At 48.1% G+C, this 27031-nt stretch overlaps 1 protein-coding gene across 17 annotated transcripts in view; it reads right to left on the reverse strand.

The window, feature by feature from the left end:
- Positions 1 to 4685: 4685 nt before the first annotated feature.
- Positions 4686 to 27031, reverse strand: part of TMEM40 (transmembrane protein 40) — a 53912-nt gene continuing 31566 nt past the window's right edge. For 10 of the 17 annotated variants that reach the window (XM_022562791.3, XM_022562794.3, XM_089919753.1 and 7 more), the window contains 4 exons: positions 23223 to 23294; positions 23068 to 23142; positions 22505 to 22567; positions 21589 to 21748 (listed from right to left, as the gene is read on the reverse strand). In XM_022562791.3, coding sequence (XP_022418499.1) covers positions 21729 to 21748; positions 22505 to 22567; positions 23068 to 23142; positions 23223 to 23294 — 230 coding nt within the window. In that variant the 3' untranslated portion in view covers positions 21589 to 21728. Of the gene's footprint in view, positions 5170 to 21588; positions 21749 to 22504; positions 22568 to 23067; positions 23143 to 23222; positions 23295 to 27031 lie in introns of those variants that run through there. The other 7 variants (XM_089919761.1, XM_089919760.1, XM_089919759.1 and 4 more) reach the window with 4 other exon arrangements.

Genomic DNA, 27031 nt, shown 5'->3' on the forward strand with positions numbered 1-27031 from the left:
CTTTTATAACCCCGGGAGGATGTTCTACACACTACCTCCAAGATACCTAGATTTTAACTTTGCCATTGATCATGAAGAGATTCTGGATACCTCCCAGCTGAGAATGGTCTGCTGCAGAGTAGAAGATGAGGCCCACCTGTACAGGTGGACTATTTTCACGCTGGAAATTCCTTCACCATGGAGTCTTTCCCCTGAATCTTATAAAACCCAGGTAGACCCAGCAATCCCACTCCTTGGTGCCTACCCAAGAGAATGTTCATAGCAGCATTGTTTATAATAGCCAAAAGGTAGAAACAAGTCAAATATCCATCAACTGATGAATGGATAAAATGTGGTATCACTGTATAATAGAATATTATTTGGCAATAAAAAGTATTGATACATGCCACAACATGGATGAACCTTGAAAACATTGTGCTAAGTGAGAGAAGCCTGACACAGAAGGCCACAGACTGTAAGGTTCCATTTACATAAATGTCCAGAATAGGCAAATAGAGACAAAAGAGTAGATTAGTGGTTGCCAGGGGCTGGGGTGGGGAGGGGAGAAGGGAGGAATGGGAGAGATTGCTAATGAACATGGGGCTTTTTTGGGGGTGATGAAATGTTCTGGAATCAGTGTGATGGTTGTACAACTGTGAGTATCCTAAAACTACCGAATTATACACTTTAAAAGAGAGGATTTTAGGGTATGTGAATTCTTTCTCAATCTGCTAACAGGAGTTCTCATCCATAGCTGGTGGGAAAGCAAAATGGAGCAGACACTGTTGAAAACTGGAAGTTTCTAGTAAGGCTAAACTTACACCTACCATATCATATAGCAGTTCTACTCCTGCATACATTCCCAAGACAAACGAGTGCTTAAGTCCATCCAAGGACACGTACAAGAATGTTCCTAGCAGCTTTGTTCATAATAGCCCCAAACTGGATGCAACCCTAATATCCATGCCAAGGAGAACAGATAAATAAACTGTGCTGTATCCACACGATGGATACCACAGAGCACGACAAAGGGACTACTTACTGCTACCTGCCAGACAAAAATGAATCTCACTGATATGATGTTGAGCATTAAGAAGCCAGACAAAAGAGCCCATCTGCTATGATTTCATTCCTATGAAGTTCAAGAATATGCAGAACTAATGGATGACGATAGAAGTCAGAGGAGCATAGACTGGGAAGAGGCACGAGGGAGATGGTTAGGGAGCTGCAGGTGTTATACATCTTGATCTGGGTATTTGTTGATTGGGGCTGCACATCTGTAAGGATCACTGGGTTATACATGGAAGATCCATGTGCTTCGTGAACTTCACCATGTATACGTACGTCATACCTAAAAAGTCCAGAAGCTCCTCAGCCAATGGTGGCCTTGTTCTGGGGTTCACTGACTGACCCTGGATGTCTGCACAGTGGACTGAAGAGGGCACAGACTGTGGAGTCAGGTGGACCTGGATTCCAGTCCAGCTCTGCCCCCGTCTAGTCCCATGACCTTGGGCAAGTCACTCAACATTTCTCAGCTTCATGAAATGAGGAAGCAATCTCTAACAGGGACGGCCTTGAGCGTTAAGAGAAAAAATACATGGCAAGTCCCGAGCACAGGGCTCAGCCCAGGAGAGAACAGACGAATCCCAAGTGGTCAATAAACGGTGGCTCATACAAGACAGCTGCTCTGTCAGAAGGATGCAGAGTCGCAGCCTTCTGGCAGGAACAGGGGCAGATGAGTGGGCACAGCCAGGACAGTTTATGAAACTTGTCCGGGTTGTCTGCCCTGTTGAAGAGACCACCAGGAGAGATCACACGAAAAGCCAAGGAGGGGGCTTCCCTGGTGGCGCAGTGGTTGAAAGTCCGCCTGTTGATGCAGGGGACACGGGTTTGTGCCCCGGTCGGGGAAGGTCCCACGTGCCGCGGAGCGGCTGGGCCCGTGAGCCATGGCCGCTGAGCCTGCGCGTCCGGAGCCTGTGCTCCGCAACGGGAGGAGCCACAGCAGTGAGAGGCCCGCGTACCGCAAAAAAAAAAAAAAAAAAAAAGCCAAGGAGTGACAGAAGAGAGGCCCAGTGTCCTAGGGCCCCAGCTGAGCCCAGCTTCCGAGCTGTCCCCACCAAGGTGCAGCCATGTGAGTGAGCCGTCTTGGAGCAGGGTCTGGAGGATCACCGCCCCAGCCAACATCATGTGGAGCTGAGCCGGTCAGTCCACAGAACTGGGAGATCATGAACTGTCGCTGTTTTAGACTTTGGAGTGATTGCTATTCAGCCATAGACAGCCCATACAGGAATTGCTATCCAAGGGGGGGGCTCCAATAAACAGCACTGAAAACATGGGACACTGGCTTAGGAACAGGGCAATGGGCAGAGGCTAGGGGGCCTTGAAGAGATTGTTATTGGAATGTGGAAGAATGTGAGAAATTGTTACGGGAGCCTGACCAAAGGGGACGCGACTTACGTACTGACAGAAAAATGTAGTAAAACTGTTCCCTGTAATATCGTGGAAAACAGAAAGTACAGTTCATAGCCTTGTTGTTTTGGCTGAGGAGATTTCAAGGCAGAATGTTGAAAGAATCAACTGGTTCATTTTAGCTGAGGGACGGATGGAGGATGAGCTAAAGAAAGAGCTGTTCCGTATCACAGAGGAATCTATAGGAAACGCTCCTTGCCTCAAGCTTGTTAGGTTGGAAAATGAGACCGTTTCTCATTCCCAACATCCATAGCCCAATAAAGAGTCTCAAAGGAAATAAGAACCTGGGGAAGGGAAGGAACCTGGTGGCAAAGATCAAATACAGGGTGCTTCCCGTGACATGTGGCCTCCGGGTCAAGATCAGATGAAGGATGCAGATACAACAGACTTTCTTGAGAACTCAGATGCATTTCAGGGTACGGCGTAGGTAGAGCCTCTCAGCTAGACAACAGGCTTCTAAGAACCTCTGAAGGCGTATCCCTTAGGGCTTGCATGTGGCCCAAAGTGTCTGTTTCAGAAAGAAATGTTAAGTGTGGCTTTTGTCTAATGGAGTAGGTCATTTGATACACAGGAAATGCACAAAAGCTTTCATTTTACTAATTTGGACTGAGAGGAACAGAGACATTATACGTATATAGTTGTACCTAAGTATCCATGGGGGATTCATTCTAGGACCCCCGTGGATACCAAAATCCACAGATACTCAAGTCCCTTATATACGCGATGGCCTACTATTTGTATATAACCTAGGCACATCCTCCCGTATACTTTAAATCCTCTCTGGATTACTTATGATACCTAATAAAATGTAAATGCTATATAAGTAGTTGTAAATACAACGTAAATGCTGTGTAAATGCTTGTTGGAGGGGCAGTGCACCGGCTGTCCCGAGAATGTGTCTCTAGCTTCTACAGTGTTTGGACAGAACACCACCAGGGACGCCCCTTCTTCCAGCCTCCAACCACCCTCCAACTTTTTTCCCAGCCACAACCTTAGGCACCAACCTCTCAGCCAGCCTCGGCTTCAGGGACCAACCAACACCATATTCGGAGTTTCTCTCCGTATTGAGGATCAGCGGAGCTCCCACATTCCTCAGGATTATTTCCCTGTGGTGGAGGCCACAATCAACCACCCGGTCAACACGCGCCTGCGCGCCTCCCACACCCAGCTCTCTCTGGGCTTCTAGTTCCACCGAGACCACGTGGCTCTGGAGGGCGTGGACCACTTCTTGGGCAAGTTGGTGCAGGAGAAACGCGAGGCTGCAGAGGGTCTCTTGCAGATGCAAAACCGGCGTGGCTGCCGCACACGCTTCCAGGACACACAGAAGCCATCCCAAGATGAGTGGGGTAAAACCTAAACACTGTGGAAGTCGCCACAGTCCTGGAGAAGAAGCTGAACCGAGCCCTCTTGGATCTGCATTCTCTGAGTTCTGACCCCCCCATCTCTGTGAGTTCCTGGAGAGCCACTTCCTGGATGAGGAGGTGAAACTCATCAGGAAGAAGGGCGACCACCTGACTAACCTCCGCAGGCTGGCCGGCTCCCAGGTTGGGCTGGATGAGTATCTCTTTGAAAGGATCACCCTCCACTACGGCTAGAAGCCTCTGGAGCCCAGCGGACTTTGATGACCCCTCTGACAAACCCCTGGTGCCCGGGCTTCTGCCTGCCGCCACTAGGCAGCTTTTTAACCAGCCTGGAGCCCTCTCCCACACCGCAGAGCAAATGGAAACAATAAAGCTTTTTGCAGGAAAAAAAAAATGGTTGGAGTGCAGCAAATTCAAGTTTTGCTTTTTGGAAATTCTGGAATTTTTTTTCCAAATATTTTCGGCTTGTGGATGGTTGAATCTGCAGATGCAGAACATGTGCACGTGGAGGGCCAATTGTATGTTTGTGTATATGTAAAATAAAAATACAGGGACTTCCCTGGTGGTGCAGTGGTTAAGAATCCGCCTGCCATTGCAGGGGACACGGGTTCGAGCCCTGGTCAGGGAAGATCGCATATGCGGCGGAGCGACTAAGCCTGTGCGCCACAACTACTGAGACTGTGCTCTAGAGCCCGCGAGCCACAACTACTACTGAAGCCTGCGCACCTAGAGCCTGTGCTCCACAGCTAAGACAAGCCAGTGCAATGAGAAGCCCTCGCACTGCAAAGAAGAGCAGCCCCCACTCAGCAACAAAAAAACCCAACGCAGCCAAAAATAAATAAATAAATTTATTAAAAAAATAAACATATAAGGTACATATACACACATTATATGTACTTTTATGGGTGAAGGGTGTCAAAAGGTAAAAAAAAAAATTTTTTTAAGAAAGGAACAGAAACATTATAAAACAAAATGTAGCCTCTGTGACTTTCAACTGCCTAAGGATGGGAATCAGGCAAACATGAACCATTTCTTAAGTAAAACAAGGATGACTCAGAGGCCAAGAGCCAAATAGAACCATTCCCAGGGAGCAGACCTGGGCCCCGATCAACATACATTCCCTAGCCCTGGAGCATGGAGAATTGTACCCAGAAGAATTTCAGAATTGTGATGGACCTGTGACTGCTCTGTCTTCCCTTCTGGATGCGAGTGTACATTGTGGTGCTGCAGCTCCTGTCTCATTTTAATGTGTTGGGTACGTGAGGGCAGATAACTTCTCTCTGGTCCACAGGTCTTCAGATCAAGAGGAGCCTTGCCCAAGTGCCTCATCAACAATTGGATGAGAAACCAGACTTCTGGCCTGAAATAGGATGAGAGTTTGGGGGTTATGGAAAGTGGGGGAAAACATTCATTCTGCACAAGAGAGGGAGCTTGAGGACGAGATAGGAGACTGTGGTGGCTAGTCTCCAAAGACGGTCCCAAAGGAATCATGCGGCCCGGTGTTCATGCCTTTGTGCAGTCCCTTCCCATGCTATATTTGGCCTGGTCCAGTGACCTATTTAACCAACAGAGGCAGCAGAGTGATGCAGTGCCAACTAGGGACCCATGAATTAAGGGGACCTGGCAGTTTCAGCTTTTGCAGTTTGAGGAACCCTGAGCTGCTATATAAGAAGTCTGGCTCCCTTGTACCAGAAGGACTGTGGGAGGGAAAGGCCTTAGGGAGATGGGGAGGCTCTGAAATGCCTTGGAAAGAGACAGAGTTTCAGGCTTCCCAGTCCTGCTGAGGCCAGACTTCTAGCCATCCCCACCAAGCTGCTAGACGTGAGAGCACCATCTTGGGTGTTCCAGTTGAGTCCCCAGTGGACTACCCCTATGTGACGTCAGGTGGAGCAGAACTGACCCCAGATGATCCCAGTCAACCCACAGAATCATGAGAGATAATAAAGTGGTGGCTTTTTTAAGCCTCTAAATTGTGACATAATTTGTTATGCAGCAATAACTAAAACCCAATCCAAAATTAAAGAACAAGCAAGCCCACTCAAGGTATCCATATAATCGGCTTCCTGAGGCAGAGACCCAAGTGGAGGGGACTTCCCAGCAGTCCAGAGGTTAAGACGCCGCACTTACAATGCAGGGGGTGCAGGTTTGATCCCTGGTTGGGGAACTAAGATCCCACATGCCTCATGGCGCGGCCAAAAAAAAACCAAAAACAGAGAGCAGAGTGGAGAAGGGTGGAGAGGGGATTTGGAAAAGAGAGAGAAGGTCAGAGTAAGATGAAAATAGGGCCAAGGACTACTCCCTGAGGAACCCAACAATTCACAGTTAAGCCTTTGCAGGAGGTCGAGCCTGCAGAGGGGATAGAGAGCGGGCAGCCAGAGAGGCAGAGAACGTTAGGTTTGTTCACTGTCAGGGAAGCCAAGAGCAGAAGGTGATGGGAGGAGGGAATGGTCCACCGAATCTCACACAGCTCAGATGGCAAGTCAAAGGAGGATGAAGGATCCATTGAGATTGTGGCCTTCAGGAAAGCCATTTAAGTCTGCCTTGGGCTTAGTCCTGCACTCCCTCCCTTAGTAGGTAGCACTAAATGAGGGGGTCTGTGAAACCAGAACTGGCAAAGGAGCTGGGGCTGTTCCCAAAAAGTGAAAATCCAAATTGCCGGTAAACCCATGAAAAGGTGCTCAACCTCCTTAGTCATCAGGGAAATGTAAATTCAAACCACAATGAAATTCCATTTCACACCCACCAGACTGGCTATAAATAAAAAGCCTAACAATACCAGGATCTGGCAAGGATGTTGAGCAAATGGAACTCTCAGGCATTGTTGGTAGGAATGTAAGTTGGTACAACCATCTTGGCGACAGTTTGATACTAACTAGTGTGGTTGAGGATGTGCACAGTGTGTTGGGCCAGGTTCCCTGGGACACAGAGTCTGAGGAGGAGGTTTGCACACAGGAGCTTTACTGGAGCGCACTCTCAGGAACACCACCTGCAAGGGAGTGGGCTAGACCTTCAGAACTGTCCTGAGTTGATGGTCTGGGGTCAGGCCCTTGTACCCCTGATTAGGCTACTCATTGGCTGGGGCTGCCCCCAAGCAGGGGTCCTAAATGTAGACAAGGCAGCCCCATTCATAAGACTCCAAACTCCCAATGCAGAGGGCCCAGGTTCGATCTCTGGTTGGGGAACTAGATCCCACACGCTGCAACTAAGAGCCCGCATGCTGCAGTGAAGATCCCATGTGCCGCAACTAAGACCCAGAGCAGCCAAAACAAACAAACAAATAAATAAATTTTTTTTAATTAAAAAAAAAAAACGACGGTCCCATCCGTTAAAAGGCAAGACTCCTGATGGCTGGTGCCTCAGTCCCGCGGGAGATCAGGATGCACACCACAGCATTCACTACAGTTCCATACCATCTGGATCTCCTGCTTCATAAGTTAACACCATCTGAGAACATCTCCAGGATTCTGATCCATCTCTTTTTCTGGGAAACTTACAGTTAGCGGAATTAGCTACAGCTCTCACACTCCAGCTGGTATAGTCATTATCTCCCTCCTTACTACCTGTTCTAGACCCCCTAACCGTCAGCTGGCTCCTCTGCTGGTCAAGGTGGCATACCTGGCCAGACAGCCCAGACCTTCATCCCTGAGATGTCTGAGACCCTGGTCACCATGCTCGTCTTAGTTATGGCTGCTGCATCTGTCTATTTACCATCAAAATCGGTCAAAGAAGAACCAAGAAACACTCAAGAGGGTCACCTGGAGTGTCGAATGTATTTGTCTCTGTCCTGGTGTGTAACAGCAGCCCTGTCTCCTGCTGATGTCACAGTCAATTCACCCGCCAGGAAGGTGACTCCTCTTCTTGCTTGCTGGTCTCTTGGCACAAGGAGCCTGAAGCAATCAGGTAGCCGCTATAGCTGAAAGTTTAGTGGGATTCTTGTGTATCCTGGTGGAAGCATCCCCCTGCTGGGAACCCAGACCTCAAGGCCTAGAGCTGTGAGGATGGGAAGCCCACATTCTCCCAGTGGCTCATTCGGAGTACGAGGAAAGGAGTAACTCTTACTTCTACCTGCTGATCCCTAGGTCTGCTTCTTCTATGTACTGTAGGCAGCACCCAGTCACGGTTTTGGTTTAAGGTGAATTGTGGAAGAGGATGCTCCATCCACACAGAGTATCTTTTCACAAGTTGGTGCCTCAGTTGCATCTCTTTTTTCTAGCTAAAGTGTTTCCTTTTTAGACCTATCAAACTTTTTTTTTTTTGCGGTACGCGGGCCTCTCACTGTTGTGGCCTCTCCCATTGTGGAGCACAGGCTCCGGATGCGCAGGCTCAGCGGCCATGGCTCACGGGCCCAGCCGCTTCGCGGCACGTGGGATCTTCCTGGACTGGGGCACGAACCCGTGTCCCCTGCATCGGCAGGCGGACTCTCAACCACTGCGCCACCAGGGAAGCCCTATCAAACATTTTTAATATAATTCTTTTTTTAAAATAAATTTATTTATTTATTTTTGGCTGCGTTGGGTCTTTGTTTCTGTGCATGGCCTTTCTTTAGCTGCAGTGAGTGGGGGCCACTCTTCATTGTGGTGCACGGCCTTCTCATTGTGGTGGCTTCTCTTGTTGGGGAGCACGGGCTCTAGGCCCGCGGGCTTCAGTAGTTGTGGCTCACGGGCTCTAGAGTGCAGGCTCAGTAGTTGTGGCGCATGGGCTTAGTTGCTCCGCGGTTTGTGGGATCTTCCCAGGCCAGGGCTCGAACCTGTGTCCCCTACATTGGCAGGTGGATTCTTAACCACTGCACCACCAGGGAAGCCCAACAATTCTTTAATATACAAACTTCACAACAGCATCCACAGAACAGGGCGGGGGGGTGCGGAGGGGATTATGAAGGGGAAGGGCAGGTTTTCAGGTTCCTGACTGCTTCCCTCACCCCTATTGCCTGTGAGAACATGGTCTTCACAGAAGACAAGTCAGTTCAGCCAGAGGCCAGGGGCCACACAGCACACTCTAAGGCGGCCTGAGTGCAGCCGGCGCCTCCAAGATAACATCATCACCACCTCTCGGGAAAGCCAGATCCAGTTAAGAGACAAGAGGAAAGTGGCTGTTACTGAGAGCAACCTTATCATTCCTCAGCATTCTGCTGATCATGCCTTTGGGGCACAGAATAGAGTTTTCTAGAGACAGCTGGATTGGAAAGAGCTAAAATCCTCCTGGGAGAAGAAGAGAAATTGAATGTGAGCCTACCTCCTACCAGGATGTCTTGCCTGTGACTCTAGAAAGCTAGCATCTTGGTCTGCTCAGATGTTTGCAAGGGGAAGGAATGACAGAGCCTTTGGCCCAACAGGGCTGGAAGTCTTGCCAGGTATTGACAAAGAAAGCCTCCAGGCAGGCCAGGGAGTCTGTGGGAAGCAGCATTTGGCCAGTGGTCCTCAAGGGAGCCTGGTGGTACATTAGCTTTCAGGAAGAATTTATTGCATGTGTGGAAGAGAGAAAGGATTCAAGTCAGAGGGTATTAAGAACTAAAATACCTCCTTCTTACAGGTCTGTGGGGTAGAAATGAGATAATACTTCTGGGTTGGGGAGAGACCCAAAACCTGTTATCTTTTGGGGGCCCAGTTTGACTGGCTTGGATGTACGTTTTAGCCCCAAATTCCTCATAAGTCCAAAGCCTCCCCCAAATCAGCAGTTCCTGGGCAATGTGGTGTGTGATAAGTCCAGTGGGTCCCATGGTCATACGTCTACTGCTGCACCTTCTTTGCTGTAAAGTGAGTCCCTCGGTCCAAGGTGATGTTTTCTGAGACCAAATGGCGGTGGATCAAACACTCTGCAAATCTCTAGCTTGGCCGAGAACGTGTAACCAGGAAAGGTAACCTCATACCCAAAATATGTGTCAGTCCCACCCAAGACAAATTGCTTCTTGGTAGAAGACGTCCAATGTAATCAACATGCTACCAAGTGACCGCTGGGTTCCTTGAAGGGTGGTGCCATGTTGGCAGCTCCATGTTAATCCTTGTTGCTGGAAAAGTGGACGTTCAGAAGTGGCAGTAGCCAGATCCTTCTTAGTGAATGCAGAGCTTCTACCCCTGCCACATACCCTCCATTCATGTGGCTATTGTGCCAAAACTGGGGTGACCAGTGACAGAAGCTGACTGCTGACCTAGCTGAATCACTCTTTCTGCTTGATTGATTAGTACCTCTTCAATGATGAATGCTTTCCATGGACACCAACATGTGGTGCAAAGACCTTCACACTTTGTGTCCATCCCTGTGGGTTCACACACATCCCTCTTTCCCAGGCCTCTTTGTCCCCAGTCTTCTAATATTTATCCTTCCTTCTTTCCCCACTGCCCATGAGGTCTGTATTTATTCTTACCTCAGACCACTTCTCTTGTCCACAGAGTGGATGCCCACATACACTGCCCAAAGCCCTGCCCATTGGGAAGATTCCACCTTATTTATTGTCTTTCAGGGTCACTTCGGAATGAGGCTGCAGTGTGGCCATCCTCTATTTTCAGCTTCTACCCACATACCAAACAGATCCATCTGTGGATCAAGCTTGGCCCTTTCCCTCCTTATCAGGTGGCCATGGGGGTCCCATGCAGCCACAGGTGTGAGATGAAGGAGGTGTGTTGGTGCAGTGCTGGTGGATGACATGGGGGTCTCGGCCATCTGCCTGGGCAGCTTACTTGTACCCTCTGCCCTACTTGTGCCCCATCCGAGATGTGCCATCTGACTTTGGATTGTTGTCACTCCCACCTGACCTCATGACATGGTAGGTCTGACAGATCCCAGCTTGTGAGGGGCTGTTTGGGCTGCAGGGTCACTTCATGTTCCATGGTCAGGTGCACCGTCTCTGCCAGGGCCCACCCCAGGAGAACTTTCTCAAATGGTGATAATTCTCTGCTGTAGAGTGAACAGCCTTTCTCCAGAACTCTAGGGATCTGGGTTGTGATATTCCCATCAGGGCTTGCCATAAAAATGTGGCACCTTTTCCCTCTAACGCTATAGGTTCTCCCAGGTTCTATGGCCCAAGAGGTAGAACTGCTTGCAGGACAGCCTGGCTCTTCTGCAGAGCTCTTTTCTGCCCGGGACCTGCTCAGAGATGGCAGCCTTCCACATCACTCAGAAAATAGGTTGGATCAAAATTTCCAAGTATCAGGACTTCCCTGGTGGGCAGTGGTTAAGAATCCATCTGCCGATGCAGGGGATGCGGGTTCGATCCCTGGTCTGGGAAGATCCCACATGCTGTGGAACTACTAGGCCTGTGTGCCACAACTACTGAGCCCACGCGCCTAGAGCCTGTGGTCTGCAACAAGAGAAGCTACGGCAATGAGAAGCCCGCGCACTGCAACGAAGACCCAATGCAGACAAAAATAAATAAAATTAAAAAAATAAAATTCCCAAGTATCAGGTACACCAACCCCAGCCTGCAGAGGTCTACCGGCACGCTGGGCTTCCTTCTGGACGGTGAGAGGTACAAGATGCAATCAGATGTCCTTTACTTTGGAGAGGTTATCCCAGCATGCTCCAGACCACGGAACCCCCCAAACTATTGATGTGATGAGCCCCTGAAACTTAGAAGTGTTAACTAACCATCTTCTAGAGTGCTTGAATTCTTGTACGGTTTATCTACTACCCTCTGGAAACATGTCTTGTTCTTCGAGTCCTCGTCACACTATTTCACCAACAGAATGGAACAATGTGCTGTTTTGCAGAATGTCCAGGTAGTCCACTCCCTTCTGACTGTAGTAGGACAGAGGGCAGGAGAGTTAACATAGGCTGAGCTGGACAGTAAATGTGTACTGTTGTCTGCCCCACATAAAAGTGAACAGTTTCTGGTCCTTTCTCCTGTTAGGGATGTAAAAGAATGTATAAGCCAGATCAATGGTTGGATACCATGAACTTGGAGCTATGTTAATGTTTAGCAAGGCTACCACATCCAACACAGCAACTGCAGTTGGGGCTACTATGTGCTTGGGTTTGCAGTAGTTCAGTGTCAGCCTCCAGGAACCACCTGGTTTTTGCCTGGGTCAGAGTCATGAATTAAAAGGGGGGACAGATGGTGACCACTACCCCTGAATCCTTTGGCTCTTACATAGAGATCTCTGAAGAAAGTATTCTTAGACCCATTCGGCAGATGAGGAAACTGAAGCTTAAAGAGTTAAAAAAAATAGTTTACTTATTATAAAACTTCCTGCTTTGTCAAACCAAAGCATTTGCACTTAACCACTAAGCTACCCAATCAACAGCTGTAAATAGAGTTCATTTAGGAAAGTGAAAAACAAGATCTCACTGAATTGCTACATGTCCAAACACATCCATCATGCTTTTTGTTAGTTTTCCTAACAAGTCTAATTTTGGAATCAGAGGGGGCAAATTCTACCTAATTTCTTAAGAGTAGAAAATCAAACTCAGTTGAGAAAGTTTTGTTAGCTTTTATTCCTGGCAGCTTTTGGATGAGCTATATTTCCTAAGCTGTATGCCAGGATGTTTCCTCATTTGATTTTTCCAGGGCATGATGGAAAGAAAAAAAAAAGAAAAAGAAAAAGAGTTGCCACCCCAAATTAAAATATTCCCTTCCATGAGGAACAATGAAGCATGAGGCTGCCTAGAGCCGACAGTGACTCTTTTGTGCAAATGATGAAGCAGCCCCAAGGTACGACTACCCTCTGTGTCTTCATAGGCGAGTCATCTCATGGGTCTCAGTTTCCTCATCTATACAATGGGAATAGTAATAGTCTCTAGCTCATAGGATTGCTGTGTCTTGTTCATCTTTGAGTCCCTAAAATACCTGGCACAAAATAGCATTCAATGAATATATGCTGGGCTTTCCTGGTGGTGCAGTGGTTGGGAGTCCACCTGCCGATGCGGGGGACACGGGTTCATGCCCCGGTCCGGGAAGATCCCACATGCCGCGGAGCGGCTGGGCCCGTGAGCCATGGCCGCTGAGCCCGCGTGTCCGGAGCCTGTGCTCCGCAACGGGAGAGGCCACAACAGTGAGAGGCCCGGGTACCACAAAAAAAAAAAAAAAATCATTTAAAAAATGGAGGCACTAGTGTTAATTATGATTGTTCTCTTGGCCACCTAACTCTTCCCCTGTGTTTTCAATTTTTTGCCATCATAAATAATGCTGCCACCAATATTTGCACATACACTTTTCCCAAATTTCAAATTATGTTATTTAGATAGGTTCTCAGAAGGGGGGCTGCTGGATCGAAAGGCAGAAACATTTTTATGGCTCCTGCTATGTGTTGCCAGGCTGCTCTTCCAAAGAGTGGCCACTGGTTTCCACTGCAACTAAGTATTAGAAAGACTGCCAGTTTCCAAACAGCCTCCCCAGGGTGAGGGATTATGATTTAAAATAGTTTTGCTAATTTAATGGAGAAAATAAGTTACCTTCCTGCTGTTTTAATTTTACTTACATTATTAGAGACAATTAACAGCCTCTCCCCTTGAAAAATAAACTAGTAAATATTTATTCTTTTGTAAACTGGGTTGGGAGGAAAGTTCTGGACTTCTCACCATTTAACATCTTTGGGCTCCAGTTTCTTCATCTACAAAATGGAGTGATACCAGAGTGACTGTGAAATCAAGTGAGACAAAGTATGGGAAAGCTCTTATTAACAATGCATTCTGTGTGTAGGTGTTACTATCACCCACCCCCACTTAGCTTCAAATGTACCTATCTACTAATTTATTTTAAAACGTTCTGAAAAAAAAAACAACAACAACCAACAACTGTGTTTTGTCAACAATCCAGAAAACCTCCAATCACAACCCAAATCTTGAAAAGCCGTCTTTTTTTGTGATGTGGTGCCTTCGAAGGCTGTGGGCAAAGCCCCTTCTTACTTTTTTCAGTTTGGTATTTTGTTCTGTTTTTTTTTTCTTTTCTTTTCTTTTCTTTCTTTTCTTTTCTTCCCTCCCCTCCCCTCCCCTCCCCTTCCCTTCCCTTCCCTTTTCTTTTCTTTTCTTTTCTTAGAAACACTACGACCGTGTTTGGAGTTTTCTGGAGAAGGTCCCTCAGTCCAGGCCCTCGGATATCACTACCTGACTCTAGCAGGCAAAGAGCTCCGCGATGCGAGGGCGCAGCCTCCCGGGCTCTGCCGACCCTCTCTTGCCTTTGGAAGAAGAGCACTTCTCATCAGGAAAGGTCAAGGACGCTCTCAGAACCAACAGAGACGCTTCATGTGTCAGAAGCGGACCTCGGGCCCACCTGGCATGTACAGGAGCCAGAACACACTGCTGACCCCCTCTCAAGAATCGACCTGCTCAATGTCTTTCTCCGTTGCCAGGAAACCTCGCTTTCCCGCGGCTCACCAGTTAGAGCCCCCTCTTGCGTCCATGCCCTGTAATAGCACTTTCAGTTGAGCGAAGAACAAAGATTTTTTGTTTTTAATACTTGATTTCAGTCATTTTTATTGTGCAATATAATATGCAGAAAAGTATCCAAGATATATTCACATCTTGAAAAATAGTTATTAAGTAAACCCCGGGTAGCCACCACCTAGGTAAAGAAACAGCATTGCCAGCACCTGGGACACATTCAAACACCCTTCCCCCATCACACTCCTCTCTCTACAGATAAACCTCTCCCAATGCTTCGGGAACCCCTTTTTCGCTTTCCTTCATGGTTTGATTACCTGTACATGTGCCCTAAACAATATAGCTCTGGGTTTGCCTGCGGACTTTATATAAATAAAACCGCATGGTTTTACTCAATATTATAAGTTCCATCTGTGTTGTTGTGTACAGGTGGAGTGCATTCATTCTCATTGCTGGGTAACTTTCCAGTATGTGACTGTGCTACAGTTTATTCTCCTGTTGATGGACGTTGGGCTGTTTCTAGTTTGGGACTATTTTGAACAGTGCTGCTGTCTCAGAGTGAAATTGCCCAGCAACAGAATGTGTATCTCTGACTTTACTAGATAATGCCAAACGATTTTCTGAAGTGATTGAACAAATAAATGTTCCCACCTGGCATCGGATGTTCGTTCCCAGTGCTCCATGGGGCTACAGTTGATATTGGCAGACACGAATTTTTCCAATCCGGTGAACGTGTAGTGGTATCTCATTGTCATTTTAATTTGTATTTCCTGGTAATTAATCAGATCAAGCACATTTCCCTATGTTTACTGCCCAGTTGGATTTCCTCTTATTTGGAGTGTCATTAAATTTTGTATCCATTTTCTTTTGGGTTGTTTGTGTTTGTAGCAGAAATCTGTAGTTCCTGCACTTTGCCAGTCTCTCTCTGCCTCTCTCTGCCTGGCCTCTCCCAATGGCCAGCTTGGGCTTTCTCACTGCAGGAGGGCTTAGGACAGTCAGATTTCTTACACGGAGCCTGAATTCCACTAGGAAAAGCAGAAGCTGCCAGGCCTCTTAAAGGTTTGGCCTGGGTTAGTCACATGTCACTTCTGCTCCATTCCATTGGTCAAGGTAAGTCACAATTCCATCTGAGAGTCAGGGGTTGAGGAAACAGACCCCCCCCCCGCCCCGCCCCGCCCCACCCCCCGATGGCGGAAGCAGCACATGTGCAAAAGGAGGGGAGAGATGGTTGGGGTCCATGTGGGGAGACTCGTCACCTTGTGACCGGGTTCTGTTGAGTGCTGAGCCTGGATTAGTTGGTTTACAACCTCTGTGGCTGTGTCAGAGAGACCCAGAAAGGGAAAAAGTAAGAAAAGATGCTGGGGGACAACCAGTGCCCCTGCCACATGCCCAGCCCTGAATCAGGGACTAGGATGTGCCGACTGGCTAAAGCCCCTCGGTACCCACCGCCAGAGCAAGTGTGCGGTTGACCCTCCCAGAATCCATTAGGTGCAGGTTTCTGTGGGGGGTTTTTTGGTGGTAAAATACACATTAGATAAAATTTACCTTTTAACCATTTTTACGTATATAATTCAGTGGCATTTCTAAATTCACAGTGTCTTATAATCATCACCACTATCCATTTCCAGAACTTTCTCATCGCTCTAAACAAACTCTGTACCCATCATGCAAAAACCGCCTCTCTCACTCTGCCCATCTCTGGTAACTTCCGTGATACTTTTTGTCTCTGTGAATTTGCCTATTCCAGTATCTCATATAAGTGGATCTCGTATCTCATACAATATTTGTCCTTTTATGACTGGTTTATTTCACTTGACATAGTGTCCTTAAGGCCCATCCATGTTGTAGCAGGTGTCAGAATTTCATTCCTTTTTATGGCTGAACAATATTCCGTTGTGTGCGTAGAGCACATTTTGTTTATCCATTCACTCATCCGTTGATGGACACCTGAGTTGCTTCCCCATTTTAGCTGCTGTGAATAATGTGCTGTGAACATGGGTGTGTAAATACCTGTTTGAGTCCCTGTTTTCAATTCTTTTGAGTATATATCTAGGAGTGGAATTGCTGGGTTCTATGTTTAACTTTTCGAGAAACTGATAAACTGTTTTCCAGGGTGGTTGCACCATTTTTTTTTATATTCCCACCAGCAGGACACAAGTGTTTCAATTTCTCCACAGCCTCACCAAGACTTGTTATTTTCCTTTTTTTTTTTTTTTTTAACATAATAGCCATTATAATGGGTGTGAAGTGGTATCTCATTGTTTGTTTTGATTTTTGTTTCCCTAATGACAAATGATACTGAGCAAAGCAGATTGCCCTCCCTAATGTGAGTAGGCCTCATCCAATCCGCTGAAAACCTGCCTTCTTGTGCTTACTGGCTATTTTAAAAACATCTTCTTTGGAGAAATGTCCATTCAATTCCGTTGCTTTTTTTTCTCTCATTTTTGAATTGGGTGGTTTATTTTGTTGTTGAGTTGTAGGAGTTTTATATACATATATATATAGTCTGGATGTTAAACCCTTATCAGATGACTTGCAATAACTTTCTGTCCTACGGGGGTTGTCTTTTCACTCTTGATAGTCTCCTCTGATGCACAAAAGAGGTTTAGTCTTCAAAGGAAAATTGCAGTGGCAGAAAAAACACCGGGCAAATACCAAATACTGGCTACAACCAAGTGACCCCAGCTGGAGCTCCGGATCATCCTAGACTCCTTTTTTCCCTTCACTTCATTCATTCATTCACTTGCTTAATCATTCATTCATTTATTTATCGAACGAACTCAGAGCCTAGTTGAGAAGACCAGTATGGACATAGAGGACTACCATGCTGCATGCTGAGAACGGCAGCCATGGGGAAAGGCCAGGGGGCTGCGGTGGGCGCACACTTCCAGCCATACAGTGGATTAGACCTTCGTGTCTCCAAATTTGCCCTTCCTCTCTGCTCCTATCGCCCCTCTAGTCTCATCCCATTAGTCTGGGCCCTCTGAGAAGCTAGCACAGGATGAGGTGAAATATGGAAGGATGTCCTTAGGGAAAACACCTATGGGAGAGAAAAAGGGAGGGAGGGGAAGGCGGGGATGATGCAAATCTAGCCCCAGGGGAAGAAGACAGGGAAGGAGGGTCAGGTGGAAGGGTTTTGTCTGCTGGACATGCTAAGGAGAGTTCGGCAGGCGTCAGGGAGTCCTCAAGCTGAAGTCAACTGTCAGGGGAGTCCTGTGTCTCCCAGGAAAGGGCCTGCTTAGTATGTCTCCTGAGTCAACGGCAAAGAGCATCCCACGGGAAGCATGGCCTCGGGGCACACACAGAGCGCAGCAGCCCTTGGTCCATTATCTTCCCCGTAGTTGGAGGTCATGCTCATTCGCATGGCCCCCACAGGGCCACCAGAGTGATCTTTCTAAAATGCAATCTCACCATGCCACTCCTCTGCTCAAACACCTTCCATCGCTCCCCACTGTCCTCAGGCTAAAGCCCAGCTCCTTACCCCAGCTCTCAAGGTTCTCCAGGGGGAAGCAGGCCATTTGCCCTGTGTGGTATCTTGCCCACTAATCCTCACTCCTACCCAGCCATGCTGGACTGATACCTGTTGCCCCCCAGACATGCTGTCCTTTCACTCCTCCATGCCTTTGCCCACCTTGGGCCCTCTGCCTGCAAAGCCCTTCCCTACATCTTCCTCGCAAAGCCTAGCCTCCACGTCAAGTACCTTCCCCAGCTTCCCAGGCTCAGTCAGCAGCATCCCCTGGCTCCATCTCTGGTCCTGCCTGGGTCCTCTGGAGTAGACGGAGGATTCCTGGGGCCATGTCAGGAGAAGGAGACAACTGCCACAGCACTGCTGGGCTTCCCTCTTTTCCTCCCAGTGCAAGCTGGCTTGGATGGCCTCGAAATACCCTCATACCCGTGTCCTCCTCTGCTGTGGTCACAGCAGAAACCCAGTGCCCAGTGTCCAGGACAACCAGGGATAGAAGCCCAGCCCATCCAAGCCCTGCTCCACCGCCCCACTTTGCAACCCTGCCTTCCTGGACTCAGGATTCAATGCTTTATTTTTAGACCACTTGTTGGACTGGGGCTCCAGGAATCTGCCTGACGCCTGAGGTGTAACCAGACCCCACTGGTACTGGCCTTGAGCTGTAGTTCGGCAGAGAAGCAGTGAGGGGTTCCAAGGGCAGTGCTGGGGGCTGGGGCCCCAGGGAGGCAGCACACTAGGGCAGGCAGACCCTCCACTGAGATCTGGAGGTGGGGGTCTTTCTCTCCCAGCGCATGAGGGGCCCCTACAACCTGACCCACCTGAGCCCCTCCTTTGACACCTGGGCCCAGAAAGCCCAAGGATACCAGCAGCAGTTCGAACTCACGTCTTCACAGGCAGTCACCCTTAGGTCAGGTATCAGCTCCCTCGGCCCCCTCTCTTCCCTGCTCCACACTGTTCTACACCAGGCTGAGTTTGCCTGCCTGCCCCTGAGGGCCTTAATATGTGCCTCTGCCCAAATCAAGTACCTCTACTCTGTGCCAGAAATGCAATCATCTCACATAACCCTCACCACACACTGTGAGGTGGGCGCTGCTGTGATCCCCATTGTACAGATGAGGAAACTGAGGCTGGGACAGGGAAAGCTAACCACACTGCCCTCAAGTCAGCAAGTTCATGTTTCTATTGTGAAACCTTGCATGCTGTTTGTTCATTTGATAAATATCTTATCTGTGCACTCCAGGCTCCCTTTTGAGGAAAGTAAGTTATACACCAGTGCTTGAAATCCAAACCTCAGAAACTAACTTTCCGTGTCTTAGTTTTCCTGTCTGTACAATGGGGATCGTGGACAGGTGCTACCTCTCAGGGTTGTGATGAGGATGAAACGACACGGTGTATGCAGAGTGCTTGGCTCCACATCCAGCACAGAACAAGTACTGAACAGATGTTAGCTGCGGATATTATCTTCTAAGTATAGACGGATTATTCCGTAAAGCATGAAATACCCAGTGGCTGGAAATGATGCTTAGGGAGAGTATGTAGGAACGGAAAAATGCTTATTATATATGAAAGAGAAAAGGGCCCAAAATAAAAATAAATGCCCTCATGCACTAAAAAGACTCACAGGAAACACACCAAAATACCATCTGTGGTGGATTTTGGTTCTGGGATTTGGGGCAATTTTTTTTCTAACAAAATGTAAAAGGAGGTAATACATCACTAAGAAGAAGCACAGTTCTCTTCACACTGATACTCAGGTGCAGTGCAATCCCAGCAGAGCTCCCAACGGCTTCTCTGCAGAAGTGGACAAGCTGATCCTAAAACTTGTGTGGAAATGCAAGGGACCCAGAACAGCCAAAACAATCTTGAAAACGAGGGACAAAGTTGGAGGGCTGGGCCCCCGGTGCTGCTGTCAGGGCTGAGCTGAGAGCCGAATGTTGAGATAACATAGCCATGACTATCAGGAACATTCCCTACTCGTGGGTCATTTGTTCTGTTGAAAGAAGGCCTTAAGCTTCATTGACAGAGGCGTCTTAGCACAGAGCAGAAAAATTCTTGCAGTACAAGGTGCTTTGGGAGGTAGCAAGCCTTTCATCCTTTGAGGTGTGGGAGCTGAGTTGGAAAACCCCCAAAATGAGAGAATGTAAAAGTCCTGAGGAGTTCTTTAGTCTCACGGTTTCCGAATGATAAAATTTTCACCAGACCACAGTGACTTGAGGGCAAAGGACACAGAGTGAGATTTCCATAAAGCTTCATTTTTCATTTTAAGCCCCACTTTGTTTCTGATGACAATTTCCCTGCTTTTTTGATGCGGGACTATCCTTTCTGTTATAAAATGATGCTGACAGTTGATGTTTTTTGCTATTTTTATTTCCTTAATTGGCAAGATAAGGAGTTGGCAGCCCTCCTTTTCTCACTTTATAAAAATATTCTGGGGGACTCCCCTGGTGGCGCAGTGGTTAAGAATCCGCCTACCAATGCAGGGGACACTGGTTCGAGCCCCGGTCTGGGAAGATTCCACATGCTGCGGAGCAACTAGGCCCGCAAGCCACAACTACTGAGCCCGTGTGCCACAACTATTGAAGCCCGCATGCCTAAAGCCCGTGCTCGGTAACAAGGGAAGCCACCGCAATGAGAAGCCCGCTCACCGCAACTAGAGAAAGCCCGTGCACAGCAACGAAGACCCAATGCCAGCCAAAAATAAATAAATAAAATAAATTTTTTAAAAATTAAAAAACAATTCTGTAAGTCTGAGAACTCCCAAATCTGGGAAATACTGGGAATAAACTGCAGCTGCCTCAGGGATGCTCTGCCTGGGGTGGGAGACTGCGCTAGCCAAGCTCTGTCAGAACACAGGCTTGGTTTCCACTCACAGCTCTGTCACTGACTTGCTGTGGGAACTTGACAAGTTACTACAACTCCTCGAGTCTCTGTTTCTCCATCTGCAAAAGGAGGATGATAGGATGATGTACACACCTCAAGGCTGTTGCGAGAATTAAACCACATAACGGACGTGGACAATCACAGACACTTGAGAAAGTGTCTTTCAGAGTCCACGAGCTCAGTAAAGGTCCCCATTTTTTTCTTCGGCAAGTCAAAGAGTTGTCACTTCTTCAATTATTCTTTACATCCCCACTCTAGTTTCTTCTTCCGTGTATTCTCTAGTTTGTCACTGTCACTCTTGATATATGAATCTAGAACATATTCTACTGGCGTGGTCTGGCTGTGTACAAGAGAGAACCTACTATCACCTCCTTCAGTCTAGACTCGATACCTCCACTAACACAACCCGAGTTTGCAATGGACTTTTTTGTGCTCTTATCTCACTTCTTTGGTATTTGTTGAGCTGAGAATACCTAACAGCTCCAGATCTTTTTCACAAGAACGTTTGCAAAACCCTGCCTCCTATTCCAAACCTCTGCAATTGAAGTCTTGGACCTAAAACGAGGGGCTTTTTGCATTTATTCCCTTTTATACTTTGTCCAGTAGGACAAGGTGCCCCCTCTGACTAGATGGGGTCAAAGAAGACCTCAAATGTATTCTCACACTCAAGAAACTGAAAGGAATATTTAGCTGACTCTTTTTAGTCCAGGGAAGAGAATGTTTATTTGAATCTTAATGGAGTCCAAGGACAGCAGGGCTGGCACTAGGTAATAGGAAGACCTGGATGCTGTGGATTTAGTTCCCCCAAATCTCACCTGTATCGGGTTCACCCCAGGGGCCTGACGTGGTACTTCCCTGCCTCAGGGCAGTGGACCATCTGTCTGTCCCGGGATGGCCTGGGGACTTGAAAGAATTCACAAGCCCCGACTAATTACACCTTGCAGGGCCGAGGGGTCTCCCACTGTCTCCTGAGAGGAGTGATGTCCCAGGATCCTCCCGCTGATCCAGGCCCCGGGAAGGGCACAGGCCCGCACCCTCCCTCTCCTGCCATCCTGGCAGCTGGGTTGCATGCCAACACTGCCCGAGGGACACCTTGGCCCAGCTGGTGCCAATGTTCAGACCACATGGAAGGCAAAGTGCTCTCTTTATTGCTCTAGCTTGGCCCGCCAGCGTGTCTCCCAGGACGCTGCTCTGTCCTCGTGGGCTGAAAGGATGCAGTGGTGGTCACACCAGGGCCTGGCCTGGCTGCCCACCTGGCACTGGCCTCAGTCGGTCTTCCTGAAGCCTGGAAGGCAAAGCCCACAGGATGGCATGAGATTCTGAAAGCAGCCAGGCCTCCTCCCCACCATTACCCCAGATGCCCAAATGCCCCTCATAGCTGGGATAAGGCAGTCATGACCCACAGCCATTGCAACAAATTTCCCCTTTATGCATGAGATGGATTAAAGGAGACAAAAGTTCATGACACGGAGGCACACAGCCCCTGGTCTCTCAGTTTTGTGATTTAATGGTAGACACAGAGCTGCTGGTCAAGAAAGGGGATCTCCTTTAGCCTGCCCAGCCACCCTAGCTGTGTGACTCTGGGCAAGTCACTCTACCTCTCTGATGAACGTAACTGACTAATGAGTTTCCTCATCAGCCAAGTGTAAGATAACTGAAACCCCCTCTCACCCCCAGCAGGGCAAATAAAATCACAAAGAAGATACTGTTTGGAGAGATGCAAAGTTCTATGAGAGAATGAGGAATACCACGTCCCCTCCACTTTCCTACAATGGTTCAGACTTAAGGACTTTTACATCCATTCCTCACTTGATTTTCACAACACCTTTGTGCTGTAGGTATTATTACACCCATTTTCCAGTTGAGGAAACTGAGGCTAAAAGAGGCTCTAGAGCCCCAGAAATGCTAAATTGAAGGAGGCAGGACTTGAACCCAAGCCCATGACTCCAGGCCCTGTGCTCTTTCCAGTATGCTAAGCCTCATTTGCAACAGAAGACCCTGGCAGGGAGAGAAAGTGAACATAGAAGAATGTAAAAGTTACCTATCAGCCTAAACTTCTGAAAGAGGGGAATGAAGCCATGCAGGATGCTGTGGATCCGGTACACTGTCAAGAACGGAGGAGAGAAAGGTGATGGAGCTCTGTGTCCCCTCGAAGGATCCGGGGTCAGACCTCCCCCTGCCTGCCCTTGAACAAAGGTCTAACCCGTAAAAACAAAGCTCTGATGGTGGAATTTCAGGCTGCAGGTTAAGCTTAGATAATGGTATTGAGTACTTATTATTAAAAACAACCATGAGCAGCAATAACAATGCCAGGAAGCTCAGAGAATTCAGTACCTCACTCCATTAACTGCCTTGTTTTCAGTATCTGGCTAATTCTGTTTGTTTGCCACTTTAAACTGTCTTTGTTGTATTTTTATGGAGCTGCCCATTTTTTCCATGGGGTTTTGCCAACGACCTCACATTGACCTTGAAAGCGGTCAGGAAGCAAACACGAGCATAAAGAAATCTTTATAAAAAGTTTAGGTCGTGGCTTTCCAGCCCTTGGCGAGCCCCTGCGGCCAGCCCAGCTGCTGCCCTCCCAGAGACAGTGTGCGAGGGTCTTACCCAGGCCAAAGTAGATGCCAACGGTCTCCAAGGAGGCGAAGGTAAGCAGCCCGACCCCAAGGGACATGAACCAGTCTGCAGGGGCAGCGGGGGAGAGAATGGTCATCCTGCAAGTCTGGACCTCTGCCCCCTGTCCTCACCCCCCACACACTCACCTTTATAATAGTGATAACACACCAGCAAGGCCCCAATGGCAAAGCAGAGGAGGATGAAATGGAAAAACTCATCTGTAAAGGCAGAGGTGAAGATTACTGTTTGCTTCTTTCTCTCTTTTTAATTAACTAAAATATTCCTGTCTCTGCTCAAAGGGAGCTTTATTCAGAGAAGCTGCTCCTGACCAGCCCAACTAAAACAGCACCCCAAGCCCCACCCGTTTCAGCCCTCACCTCACTTTATTATTTTTCTAACACTTATCACCACTCAGCTTGCTGGATTTTCACTGCTGTGTTTATTCTCTGACCCACTCTGTAGGATGGTGGTTGGGGATTTTGCCCATCATCTAAAGCGGCGCCGGGCATGCAGAGGTGTCCGACGCCTTATTTGTCGAATGATGCTAAATACAATTGTAAAAAATGCACGTGCCTAGTTTAAAACTTTCCCATTGCTCCATTCTCCCTTCCTAATCCAACTCCTTAAAAGCAAGCAGTGATTGACAAAAACTTTTCCAAGTATATACATGCACATTCAAAAAAAACAAAAGCAGGATCGGTTTGTGTACCTGCTGCTCTATGGTTTGTTTTCCTCTCTTTGATAGATTGGGGCCATCCTTTCTATCTCCGAGCATATACAGATCTGCCCTGTTCTTTTTTATATATATATAAATTTATTTATGTATTTATTTTTGGCTGCGTTGGGTCTTCGTTGCTGCGTGCGGGCTTTCTCTAGTTGCGGCGAGCGGGGGCTACTCTTCGTTATGGTGTGCGGGCTTCTCATTGCGGTGGCTTCTCTTGTTGTGGAGCACGGGCTCTAGGTGTGCGGGCTCAGTAGTTGTGGCTCGTGGGCTCTAGAGCGCAGGCTCAGTAGTTGTGGCACACGGGCTTACTTGCTCCGCGCCATGTGGGATCTTCCCAGGCCGGGCTCGAACCTGTGTCCCCTGCATTGGCAGGTGGATTCTTAACCACTGCGCCACCAGGGAAGTCCCTGCCCTGTTCTTTCTGATGGCTGCATAGTGTTCCATGGCATAAACTTACCCTAATTTATGTAACTAGTCTCCCATTGAGGAAGCTAGAAGGGACTGATTTTCTGCACCAAACATCACCGCACATGAATGTGTCTGTGCCCTTGTGTGTGCATTTCCGTGGGCCTGGTGCCCAGAAGCAGCATTGCAGGCTCTTCCTAGTAGTTAATGGAGGTAGAGAAAGCAGCTGGGAGGCAGGGCCCATGCCCTAGGCAGGAATTCAGGGATGGTTTGTGAAGGAGGACCTCCTGCCCTTTGCCAGGCGCAGGAGTCATCAGGGGAGAGAACACAGGGGCCTTGACCCAGGCAGAGGGCTGTGATAGGGAAGATGCCAAAAAGGTTTTTAAAAGAAAGAAAAAGAAGAAAGAGAGGACAATTCAGAGACGGTTCCCTGGAACGAGGCAGGCTCTCTGAGTGGCCAAGGCTGCTGGGAATGTGTCCTACTTTAGTCCAGTTTGGCCACTGATGTGCTGTGAACTTTGGACAAGTGTCCTGACTCCCTTGAGCCTCAGCGTTCTCATTGATAAATCAAGGAGAGCAACCTCTACCGCACTGACGGAGGGATGGATGGGGGTCTTGGAGGGGAAAGTCCTTTGTAAATGGTAAAAGGCAGAGTGAGACTACATATCACTGCTGTCAGGTGGCATGTGGAAGGCAAGTGAACAGAAGTGAGGAGGGTATTTCTGGTTTTGTTTTTGTTATTTTTTTTCGGGGGGGAAATCAAAAGATTATTTCTAGAACATTCTTGGCTCTGAAATCAATTTGTCCTTTAGGGGAAAAAAAGACGTCATGCAGAACTAGACTTAACGTTTAAGAAAGCATCAGGCTTAGGTCTGTTCAGAGATGTGACAGAGTGGGGGTGAAAACTCTTTCCTCACCCAAATCTTCAGGAATGCAAAATGAATTCCTAGCAGAGAATTTCTCCCTGATCTTTCCCCCATTTTCTTATGAGTAAATACTTAGAAAATACAAGTGTTTTTAGAAAGAGAGAGACTGCAGAGAAATGTAAGACCAAACAGAGGGCTGGATGGGTAGGGCAGCTTAGTTTGAAAGAGCAAAAAATTAGAAATAACCTAAACATCTATCAAGTGGGGAATGGTAAATACATTATAAGGTACCCACACTGTGGAATTGGATGCAGTTGTAAGATGTCATAAGCATTCAGGACTCACCATATCTGGGACAGGGATTAATGGAAGAAAGAGAGTTTGAGGTAAGCCTTAAAGATAGCCAAGGCAGTAGGAGTTGGATGAAAGGGAAGATTTTGTGTGTGTGTGTGCACGCGCGCGTGCGTGCGCACATTCACGTGCCATGAGACAGGTAAGAAGGTGGGACCAAGGCACAGACCCGGTACAGTGAAGGGTTCAACCAGGTGAGCGCAGGGTAAGTGAATTTCTGGGAAGAGAACTTCAAGTTTTAGGGAACTAGAAGTTTTGGGGGCTGAAGAGATCAGGCCAGGATAAGGACTCCAAGGTGTATTGGAGCCAAGAGGGACCTAGGGGATCACCCTTGTCTGTTTTTTCTGATTTCAGCCATCCACACACCACCTTTGTGGGTTTTGCCCTTTCTACGTAGCACTGCTTATGACCTTCACAATTTCTTGCTACCCAAGGACCACCTGTACTATTTACTTAAAGTTTTTCTTTAAGCAGATTCTTATTTTTCCTTAAATAGATTTACTTGAAAAGGAAACTTCATGTCACAACACTAAGTGGAAAACTAGGATCCCATGTCTTAAGAACAAACACAAGGCCCATAAAGCAAGACGGTGAAGGTCTGCCCGCCGCTGCCTGCAGACGGCTCTGCGCACAGTCCTGATCTCTGTGTCCGGAGGGCAGTGAGCAAGGGTCAGGGTGGCACTAAAGGCCCAGGGGCTCCAAGCAGAGAAAGAGAGGGGAAAGGGCAGTCACCTTCTCACTTGGGGGTATAATGCCATGTCCTGAAGCAACCTGGACATGGCCTGCGCTTTGGGAATCTCGGTTTTAGTGGGATGAGGCTCACTTCATAGCCCGGGACAGCTCGACAGCACGTCCCAGTTCATGTAGCTTGATGGAGGCAGAGCCAGGGGCTCAGACACAGGTCTCCCACTCCCTAAAGGCGGGCTTTTGAACAACTCAAAATATTTCTAGAGGGCTTCCCTGGTGGTCCCGTGGTAAAGAATCCGCCTGCCAATGCAGGGGACGTGGGTTCGATCCCTGGTCGGGGAACTAAGATCCCACATGCCGCGGGGCAGCTAAGCCCGCGCACCGCAACTACTGAGCCTGCACTCTAGAGCCCGTGCCCTGGAACAAGAGAAGCCACTGCAATGAGAAGCCCACGCACCGCAACGAAGAGGAGCCCCCTCTCGCCACAATTAGAGAAAGCCTGCACACGTATACCCAATGCAACCAAAAATAAATAAATACATTTATATATAAAAAACAAAACAAAACAAAAACTATGGTCTCGGGAGTTCCCTGGTGGCATAGTGGTTAGGATTCCAGGCTTTCACTACTGGGACCCGAGTTCAATCCCTGGTCAGTGAACTAAGAAGATTCCACATGCCTCGCAATGTGGCCAAAAAAAACCCCCAAAACCCCCCCAAAAAACATGGCCTCCTTTCCCACCCTTACCCTCCTCCCTGAAGCCCCCATGATTCCAGGCCTGGAGTCGAGGCAGTCCCTCCGGTTCTCATCACTCCTTCCCTAGAGTCCAGTCTAATCTAACCTCACAGCTTCCTCGGCCCAGCCTGTTCCCAGCTCCCCATTATGGCCATAAGGTCTGGAGGGCGTTTATCATGCTAGTGAC

This window comes from Delphinapterus leucas, chromosome 10 (assembly GCF_059928025.1).
Source record: "Delphinapterus leucas isolate spDelLeu-1000000601 "Yukka" chromosome 10, BTC_Dleu_Yukka2, whole genome shotgun sequence".
Classification (NCBI taxonomy): domain Eukaryota; kingdom Metazoa; phylum Chordata; class Mammalia; order Artiodactyla; family Monodontidae; genus Delphinapterus; species Delphinapterus leucas.